This window comes from Chanos chanos, chromosome 7, assembly GCF_902362185.1.
Source record: "Chanos chanos chromosome 7, fChaCha1.1, whole genome shotgun sequence".
Classification (NCBI taxonomy): Eukaryota; Metazoa; Chordata; class Actinopteri; order Gonorynchiformes; family Chanidae; genus Chanos; species Chanos chanos.
In genome coordinates this window covers 23,834,524-23,845,760 of record NC_044501.1, presented here as the reverse complement: position 1 = coordinate 23,845,760, position 11,237 = coordinate 23,834,524, and the positions used below count along the sequence as shown (strand labels likewise).

At 41.8% G+C, this 11,237-nt stretch overlaps 1 protein-coding gene across 1 annotated transcript; it reads right to left on the bottom strand.

Moving 5' to 3' along the window:
* Window positions 1-2,772: 2,772 nt before the first annotated feature.
* On the bottom strand, window positions 2,773-11,018 carry fam210b (family with sequence similarity 210 member B). The gene is made up of 3 exons (XM_030779987.1): window positions 10,361-11,018; window positions 4,655-4,833; window positions 2,773-4,103 (listed from the first exon to the last, which is right to left on the bottom strand). Exons 1-3 carry the CDS (start codon window positions 10,913-10,915, stop codon window positions 3,887-3,889), a joined length of 951 nt encoding a protein of 316 aa, XP_030635847.1. The 5' UTR covers window positions 10,916-11,018; the 3' UTR covers window positions 2,773-3,886.
* Between the last annotated feature and the right edge of the window lie 219 nt (window positions 11,019-11,237).

Sequence of the window (11,237 nt, the reverse complement as noted above, 5' to 3'; positions counted from 1 at the left end):
GGATAATCTAGAGACTTATCTCTCTCATTTAAGTGATTCCGCCCGTAAAGACCTCATCCAACTAATTAAAAGTCATTTACCTTTGTTTTCGGACCATCCAACCCAAACCACTGTCCTCCAACATGATATTGATGTAAATAACCATTCCCCGATCAGACAACATCCATATCGAGCGAGTCCGACAAAGAGATCCCTAATGCAGCAAGAGGTTCATCTCTTGGAAAATGGTTTCGCTACACCCAGTTCCAGCGCCTGGAGTTCACCGTGTCTCCTTGTCCCAAAACCGGATGGCACAGTTAGGTTTTGTACCGACTACAGAAAAATAAATGCAGTAACAAAACCAGATTCGTTTCCTCCACCCAGGACGGAGGACTGTATTGATAAAGTCGGTTCTGCTCGTTTTGTGTCTAAACTCGATTTACTGAAAGGGTACTGGCAAGTGCCCTTAACACCTGTGCATCGAAAATATCTGCTTTTGTCACTCCGGACCATTTTATGCAATATACGGTTATGCCTTCCGGACTTCGCAACGCTCCTGCCACGTTTCAGCGTCTAATGAATAAGGTTTTAGCTGGTGTCAGTAATTGCGAGGCATACTTAGACGATGTGGCTATATACTCCTCGTCATGGTCCGAACATTTGTCTTCACTTAAAACAGTTTTCGGTCGCCTGCAGGATGCTTCCCTTACCCTGAACTTAGCTAAGTGTGAATTTGGAAAAGCCACAGTTACCTATCTTGGCAAGCAAGTGGGCCAGGGTCAAGTATGCCCCGTTACGGCGAAGGTACAGGCTATTGTAGAGATATCGCTCGGAAACATAAAATGCAGAGACGAGCAGGCTCATAATTTTACTGTTCCTTAACTGTGGAAAAAAAAGTTAAGAAACCTTAGGAATATGTCGCAGCCCATTCTTTACTAACAGAACGTTTTCCTTTCTTTGTGGCCATGACATCGCCTGGTAGCTTTTATCTTCATGTTTTTAGTGACGTAGCCGTTGGGGCTCACCGGCCCTACGTCTGCACAGTCCAGTTGACGGCCGTCACAGCCTCTGGATGATCGCCATCACTGCTGTCTTCTGGGCCACTGGATGAAAGCTAGGTTTTTAGAAAAGCTTTGTTAGGTTGCAATTTTATGAGCCAGGTTGGTGCTTTTGACTTAACTCTGTTAAATAGAGTAGAAACTATTCCGCAACGGCATAAGCGGCTCGTGTGGGGCAGGTAAAAGAACGCATTCATGTGTTTATTTCTGACAATTAGAAACCAAATGAAAAAGCGGACGTTATCTGAGTATGTAGGATGCGGAGGAAGGGTCAAAATGCTATGCTGTGCAGTACAACCCAAAGTGGGACACCTGGTCACCTACCTCAAAACATCTCTGTATCAGTTATAGAGAGAGGAACGTCTTTATTTTTGACAGCATTAAAAATCATATCTTCGGAATTTCTAAATACCCCGTTATACCGTAATACCTTGAAACCGATTTTTCAGTTCCAATACCAATACGGCTTTGGGAATCGACCAATACCTAGTACCAATCCGATACCAGTGTTTAATAAGCTGTAGCCTATGCCTCACTGTGTGGAAGAGGATCATTCTTCTGTGTAAGGCAACACTGACTCAAAATTTAACAAATAAATACGTGTAAAATTACTGAATTGTTATTTATAATTAAAATAAGTCATGCACCAGCAACTTAATAAAAAAAATGTTCAAAATTAACAGTACCGTGGTTCAAAGTGTTCATTCAGGCGGCGGAAGCTCTCGTTTTCAAAGACTGTCAGGGGTTACTCGTGCAGAACAATGAATTCGTGAACATTTTCTGTTATTTTTGTCGCTTTCACACTATCACTGGGAAGTTTCTTGTGTCTTTGAAATGCACCCGACTAGGTTAACAGCTTCTTCTAATCATCCATAAGCATAACTGATAGGGGGACGGGTGGACATATTTCACCCAAAATTCAAAACAGCGGTGTTAGTAGCGGTGTTGAGTGGGATTGTGAGGATAGTGACGTCTTTCCGTGCGCAAATTTTCCGCCATGGATGAGAGGAAGGGGAGAACAATACAAAAGAGGAAGCTGACGGATTAATTTGCAGGGTGAACACTTGTCCTCGTAAATTTCATCCTATGGGTGGCAATGTTGAATCTCAGGCTGACGCCAACTAGTCTACTTGACGTGTGGAAGAGCCTACAGTACGTTCTTTGCTAAAGTAGCAAGTAATTTAAAATTTCGCTTTTTAATTCACGAGTAATCGTCAGACTAATGAACAATCACAGAGTAACACCCCCCCCCCCTTATGACCTTGGAATCATCACCTTTTTGCTCGGTTTAATTCGTCGCACTCTTTGGCATGATGCTTCTGGAGGTGCTTGATTAAGCTGGTTGTGCTATATTTTGCAATGCCGCCACCACCCCTCGAAACACTGGATTTGCAGATATTGCAAGTGGCCTTAGAACTTGTTGGCATAGCAAGTGTGAAATACCTCCAACCTGTTGGCCTTAGCTTGGAGAGGGCTAACAACCAATGTTAGCTCTGGTTCTAGCAAAATGTATGGGTGCACCTGCACATGTAGACATAAACATAGAATAACATAGAATTGAGTTGAATTGAATAGATGGGCCCCATTGTCAGATACCTGATCCAGCGATGTGAGTCAGTATCGGGCCGATATCAGTATTGGATTGGTGCATCTCTAATTATGAAACAAACATAACAGGAACCAGATTCTTTCTTCTCATGAGATTGAACAGAAAATGTCTCCAATCTCCAAAAAATAAGTTGCATTTTAATTCATTTTAATTTTACATCACATGTGTAACTAGGTGTGTTCACGAATTAATGCAATTAATGAAAATCAAAAAAATGATGCCATAATTCACCTGCTGTTTGACCGTGTTTACTGAGCTAAAGAGCTACTGAGCTCACGGAACCAATGGCTCCGTCACACAGAATGTCTCTCATAATGAAGTTTATTATTGGACTTTTAGCATGTAAGGATATCTGAACACTGCACTGTGGTGTGTGCATTTGTCAAAAGACACAATGCATTACAGGCACTGTTATATCTGGTGCCCAGAGTGATGAGATCACTGAGTAATTCTGATATTAAATGTTACACTACATGGTGCAGTCACCCTAAAGCCTAAGACAAAGTTTTACATAATCCTATAAATGGATTTCCAATACACACTGCATATGGCATACACACTGAAGAACTGTCATCAAACTGACTGACAAATTTAAAAGAGCTTTACTTTCAACAGTCACTTCAAAATCATGTCAAATACAATTTAAACTCAATTAAAATTCCAAATATACATAAAGATCTCCATTGGTGGCAGTATAGGACTGAATTAATAAGCTGTACTATGATAGTGAGAATCAGTGTGCTTATATTTTGCAATCCAACAGAAATCACAGAGCTATGATGGAGCGTGTTTTTGTTCCTTTGTTTGCTTGTTTTGAAGATATACTCTCCATGCCTTACACACGAGTGCACGCACATGCACACACGTACACCCCCCGCTTAAACACTGAATGCTTGTATGTGTTTGTGTGTGTGGGTGTGTTTCTCTAATTAAATGATTGGTCACACATTCAGAAGTGCGAAATAACAAATACAGATCTCACACACCCAAAAAGAATTTTACTGTCTTCTTTTCTCACAGACATATAAAGAAAAACACCGTGGCAAGAGAAGCATCTGGAATCATAAGAGCTGTCACTGAAAGGCTGCTCATGTCAGTTTGCAAGGTGAATCTTGTTGGTAAATAATGACATTAAGGACAGTTTCAGCTGGAATGGACATCGACTCTCAGATGTAGTCCCAGCTTCAGGCTTTTTGACAAGAGTTCTGTAAGTCGAATCTAACCCAGAGCACCATGTCGTTTATGGACTGGGAGCAGGAGGTTTGAAGAGTCCAGTCTTACGCAGGTACCGGACTATGAGGGGAACAGACACCAGCGTGATGCTTATCCGAACCGGAGCAAAGAGCTTATGAATGGCGTACGCCAACACAAAGGTACTGGTGCCAGCCGCCATCTTAGACTGAACTATAGACTCACTGAAGCCCATCTTACACAGCACTGCAGCCATGTCGATCCCACTGTAGAGACAACACACACACCCAGACAGACATAGACACACATAGCCCAACAGACAGACACACACATGCATGCACCCACAGACACAAGCACGCACCCGCATAAAGACACACACAGACCGACGAACAGATACACAAACACACATGTAAATTGGTTTGTCACAAGTGAAACACAACAGCTGAAATGAGCACTTCTGTTTGGAGGTATTTCAGTAAATAAATGCTGAGATATCATTCTGTTTCTTCATTTGAATAAATAACATACAATGTCACAAATGATTATGAATCATATACATAATACTATAATGAGAACTAAGAGTGGAAAAAACAGTGTATGACTGATCTGATTCTACAGTATCTACAGTTTCCTCTGACTTTCTCTCCTACAGATACACTTTGTCTTTCTCATCTCAAATCCCAACTACAATTATAAAATAAAAATTACAATAGCAGCTCTTCCAAATATGAATGGTTTGACAGAAGTGTGCTGTGGCATGGCTGTGTTTGTGTGAGTCAGGGCTGTGTTATGTATGCACATGTTTGATTGGACACACCTGGACACAGCAAGATAAAACATTCCAAGAGACATGAGGGACATTCCGATATGGAAGGACACACCCACAGCGCCATACTCCTTAAAGACCTTCTTCAGCTGCTGCATTTTGTTGGGCTTCTGACTGTCTGGGTCTGACTCCTGGATCACTGCCCTGGGAGACTCTGATGAAACCTGATCCTAAAAAGACAGATGGAAGACGCACATCTGTTTTAAGGTTCTGATTCTAAGGTTATATAATACACATTTGTTTAAGTATAGGGACAGAAATGACAGTTGGGCTACATATTGACATTTGCATCATTCTTATTGAAAAGGATTATCCGGCCATTATTTGGATTATTTGAGGTGGAATGTGTATTGAGAGGAGTGTGTGTTGAGAGGACTTTGTGGTGACATTGGGCAGGGCCAGACAGGCTTGGTGTGCGCCATGCCTCAGATAACAAGATGAGTTAAAATTACACTCATACATAGAATATGGGTGCATTCACAAGCCCTAGGTTACCATTCAAGGGGGTCATGGTTTGGCTATACCATACGGCTGTTTGTGGTATGTGTGAGACACTGGCCTAACAGACTGCTCATAAGGAAGTAACTGATATGGGACCTGAAACAGGCCAGGACACTGATGGGATCGTGTTTCACACGGGCCAAGAACACAGCTGTACTGCTTTTATATGATATTTAAAATGCTATAAACTAAGTTCTCCTGATTATCCCAAACCACTACTGTACAGGACAGACAATTAAATGAATAAAATTTAATGTGTCACATGAGGTGACAGCACTACTATATTGTCTTAGTACACACTATCATTTCACAACAGGGACTAAGTGTCAGTAAAAGACATATGATGTCACACATGTTAAATAACCTGTCAGTGAGCCCTTTGACATGCGTGACATTGAGACTGTAAGACCGTACAGTTTTCTAAGCTAATTGGTATGTTCACAAGTCTCAACACACGGCCAAGACTGGCAGTAAACATTATTACAAATGATTTATCTCCCCAAAGCACAACAGAACACACCATCACTGGTACACCATCAACACCCCCCCCCCCCCCCCCCCCCCCCCAACAGGCCAACACCTAAGATAAGGTGCATTTTGCAAAATCACAATGACTCAGCCCCAACTGCCATTACAAACCAATCCAACATACTCTGTGGCCTTATACATGAACACAACATTGCTTTCCTTTCTCTTGGCTGCACCAAACCAGGTCTGACACCCCAGTCTCTCACACACTGGACCACCTCTGTGCACGACTGGGAGACAGTTGCAATAACATGAGGAAAAACCAGGATGTGCAAGCCAACTGCCTGACTAACCCATACCCTGTCTATCGGACAGTTCATTCCCTGTTACACTCTCCAGGACACCTGTGGAGCTGTCCCATTCTCACGGTTCCTCCATATTTCTGCTGAATCATTTACAGGCAGTACTTTCAGGCTACAGTTGGTGATCTCCACTATGGTCCTACAGTATACAAATGTAATTGCCTTGTTACTGTAAGAGACAGCCAGCAAGCCATCTGAGACAATGCAATCATTCTATTAACAACAGTGCAAAGTGATGTACAACATCAAATGCCTGACTTGGTGATAATCCCTTCCTTCTAAGGGAAGCACAACCGACACAGATTTCCATCTTTGCAGACTAGCACTTTGTACCAAACAAAAACTTAAATATTTAAGTTAACAGATCTACAATATGTTCTTTAATTAATTTCAGAAGGCTTGGAATCCAGTCTGCAGCCTAATCTGGCTTAGCAAACTTTCCTCTAGTAATACCTTCAAGAGTCTATGTAATCTCCTTCCCAGAGACAGGCACCCACTTTAAAGTGTTTCTGAATCCATCTGATCCATATACACTATATGGCCAAAAGTATGTGGACACCCATCCAAATTATTGAGTTCAGGTGTTGCAGCCACACCAATTGTTAGCCTAACAGGTGCTTAAAATCAAGCACATAGCCATGCAATGTCCATAGACAAACCTTGGAAGTAGAATGGGTTGTACTGGAGAGTTCAGTGACTTTAAACGTGGCACTGTTACAGGATGCCATCTTTGCCTCTAGACAGTTCGCAAAATTTCTGCCCTGCAAGATCTGCCTCTGTTAACTGTAAGTGTTATTATTGTCGAGTGAAAGCATCTAGGAGCAACAACAGCTCAGCCACAAATTGGCAGACCACGCAAATTTACAGAGCGGGGCCGCGGAGTGCTGAAGCGCATAGCACGTTAAAACCGCCTATCCTCTGTTGAATCCTTCACTACATAGTTCCAAACTGTCTCTGGCTGCAACATCAGCACAAGAACTGTGCATCGGGACCTTCATGAACTGGGTTTCCATGGCCAATGCACACAAGCCCAACATCACTATGCGCAATGCCAAGCGATGGCTTTAGTGGTTCAAAGCAAGCAGCCACTGGACTCTGGAATGGTGGAAACTAATTCTCTGGAGTGATTAATCACACTTCACTATCTGGCAGTCTGATGGACGAATCTGGGTTTGGTGAATGCCAGGAATGCACAGTGCCTACTGTAAAATTTGGTGAAGGAGGGATAATGGTCTGTTTTTCAGGGTTTGGGCTGGGCCTCTTAGTTCCAGTGAAGGGAAACATTAATGCTACAGCATAAAAAGACATTTTAGACAATTGTATGCTTCTAACTTTGTGGCAACAGTTTGGGGAAGGCCCTTTCCTGTTCCAGCATGACTGTGCCCCTGTGCACAAAGCAGCATAAAGACATGGGTTGATGAGTTTGGTGTGGAGGAACTCCAGTGGCCTGCACAGAGCCCTGACTTCAACCCCACTGAACACCTTTGGGATGAATTAGAACACCGCCAGGCCTTCTCGTCCTACATTGGTGCCTGACCTCACAAATGCTCTTTTGGCTGAATGGGCACAAATTCCCACAGATACACTCCAAAATCTTGTGGAATGCCTTCTCAGAGGAGTAGAGGCTGTTATAGCTGCGTGAGGGGGGAGGGGGGCAGTAGGAGGGCAACTCCATATTAATGCCCATGGTTTTGGAATGGGATGTCCAGTAAGCTCATATAGATGTGATGATCAGGTGTCAACATACTTTTAGTGTATATAAGCTCCAGTTTAAACAGAGTAATAGTCCCAAAATTATTTACACAAATAGAAAAGGCAGGCTAAAATCCTCAAGGCCTCTCAGGTTCTCTATGCACTGTGGCAACATCATGCAGCGTTGAACTGAGTGTGTCTCAGTAATTCTAACTCTATTTTTAAATCCATTCTTGAGGTATATCGGATACACAACTGGAGTTTTAGTTAACAGAAACAGAATTTAATTCATTTAAACTGATGAACATTCCAGTGCCTCCTCTATTCAATATGAGATATAAACTATACAAATATTGAACTTCTTTGGCTTTGTACGACAAACATAAAACACAGGGTAATATGTATGTGTAACATATATATGTAAGTGTTTTGTTTCAGTATTGCACCTTTGATTTTCACAAAATCTTTAAACATATAGTAAAAAATAACACTTGTTTTTAAATATCTTAAAATACTTCAGTATTATAGGGCAAAAAATATGTTTCCCAGATCACATCATTTTTACTCTGTGTTCCACCAGCCCCTGTGCTGCCTACAGTGTGTCATCTGTGCACATTAACCTTACCCATCCTGTCTGGTGTTCCACTGCCTGCCAAAACCAGTCCACTGCCCTGCCAGCAACCAACAAAAGCCCCACAAAATCACACCAAAGGCCATTCAGAGAATTTAACGTGAGCCCACTAACACTGTAAGATATGACATAAGACAGACACATCTGGATGTTTTTCCTTATTAAGGCACGATCTGAGCAAACAGAAAGGCATGGACAACTTAAGACCAACTGCACAAAAGCTGTCTGTACCCACCATATCTGCACACAGTGACAGGACATGGAAACGCTGGCATGTTGGCAAACTATCCCTTCATCACTAACACAGAAGGAGAACAATGTGTGACACTGTGAACAAGGCCTGAGCACTTTTTTGATTACAGTCTGAACGCTGAAAACTGAGCTCTTAAGTGCAAAATAATTATAATACTAATAATACTACTACTAATAATAACAATGTCAAGTTTCAAAACAATACTCAACAACTTCTTAGTCCTACATAATTAGATTTGATCTACACTGTAAAATTTGTAAGTGTAATTTTTATTTCTGTGTTTTCTTCTTCTGATTCAGCCAACTTCTGTCTTTAAATTAAAAAATTATACTTTTCCAGCATGTAAAGAGTAAATAATCCCCTCTCAAACAGCAAACATAAAAATAACCAGAACTAAAACAGCAAGAATTATAATAACAATAGACCGATACATACATAATAAACCATATGGGCGTGCGGAAGGGCGTTAGATGTATAACACGAGGGAATGTGCAAAGACGTCAGGAACACTGGCACTATTTTTGGAAATATTTTATTCTATTTTAATCTGTTGGAAATCTGTTGGCTAGTACAATAGTTTACTCAGGAAATATGATATTTAGTTAACGCAATAAGTAGTCAATGTTTATCATGGGAACAAGCAAGCTCAACGTTTTTCAGAAATCTAGACCTAGAGTCATAAATATTACCAGTTCTGGGCGTAATTTAAAAAGTCCATTTTTAACTATTAGAAATATAATGTAATGTAATACAGTTCAGTTTGTGGTGCTGCTATGGACATCCTGTGCTATATATGGTAAACAAAAGGTGGTCTCATGTTCCAAAAATGTTCTCATCTTAACAGTTTATGAACGCGTTCCTCTCTACCTCGCCGCACACGGCCATAAGGTCACGGAGTCTATTCTGTCCAACAGATAATCTCGCTTTTCTTTTCCACAAAATGATAGCTAATGAGTACCACTTCCACAAATTATTGGAAGTTCTTTAAGTCACTCGGCTGCTTCCCTGAATAACCTGCTGACTTTTGGCTGTTCAGTAACGCGCAGCATAGTTAATCTATATATATGAAGAGGGGTGCACAGCCTATCCAGATCGTTTATATTTGTCATTTTATGGCTGTGCAAAACATATCTGAAACTTAAGTCAAAGATATTTTATTTGCATGTCGTGCATTACTATTCTGTTTATTACAATGTAAGCCGAGGGAGCACCGCAATCTCTTCTCCTATTGGACCGTCTTACTGACCTCAGTCTTAACGATATCTTAGAAACCCTTCCTTGTAGCATACAAGGAAGGGTTAACCTGTACACTTACAGGTTTAACCTGTATTACTGCGGCCTCGGTGTACAATATATGCAACAAAGCAATGCATGAGTGCGCGAGAGGGGAAAGGTAAACAAGGAAATATGGAAATACAACATACAACATGGCGACAGAAAATTCCCATTGGCTAACTGCAAAGACATGTAAGATGGCAAGTCAGGGTGCAAAAAGTATGAACGAATTTGTTTTCCTGTTACAAGCATTTCAGGTCTTTAGACAGTCACATAATAACATACCACCGTAGCCATGCGGCACCCACCAACCGGCTTCATAGAACTCTATAACTGTGCGGCTTCTCAAAACTCGTGCAAGTTCACTAGTCTGCCGTAACTGATCCAAAGCAAACTAAACTTATTAAAGGGCGAGTGTTATGCAAGATTAACGGTTAGCAGAGAACATAATAAGAAGTTCTATTCTTTCGACACAATTCTTAGAGGCTATATCTCGTCCTGTTTCACCAACTTACCATATTTACAGGGGTAGTTGTGGCGTCTTCGGCGCCTGTCTCGCGTTTTTGCGATGCAGCAGATGAAGCAATTGCTTGTACTGTCGTAGTGTAGAATGGCCTGGTACAGAGTTTCGCACCAGAAGTAAACAAAATAGGTTCAAGTTCATTCATTATGTAAAATGTTTCTCGGCCATGAGGCCTATTTACCCATGTACGGTAACCAGGGACAACCTTCATATGATGCGACACGTATTGTATAGTTGATTTGACAGCCAAAGCCAAAGACGTGTTCCGACCATTGTGAGTCAACTGTCTACGCGTTAAGAGTGTGCTGAAAAAACATCTGGATCCCAAACCTCGGAAACACTGCTGTTCGCTCTCTCCAAACCCAGTATCAAAGTGACGTGGGGTACATCTACGGCTAACTTGTGTGCAGTCAAAAGCATAGTTCTTATGCAACGTCCATGTAACGTCCTCAGCTGTGTTCGATTTTACTCGCAGAGACAGTGCTCCACTCAAGCTGTACCGCTGAATCGGCGCTTTTGTAGGTAGTCTCAATCCACAACGAAACATGGTTGTTCACCCACTTCGGTCGTAAAATATGATGGCTATTGTAACACACAAGCATTAAATCAGATGCCAAGAATGGCTGATCACAATTGGTCAACAACGCGCTGCGCCGCTTTGATTGCTTAATACCCCCGTGTTGTCCCATCCATAGCATATGACGCACGAGCGTTAGGAGAAGACACGCCCCCACATAAAAGGGGAAAGGTTCACATGGAAATAGTAGTGGTGGGCAGTTCGATTCATTTTAGTGAACCGATTCTTTCGGACAGTTCGAGAAACTAAACCGGGTTTTTCCGAGTTTTGATTCTTTTGCACTTCCGGTACG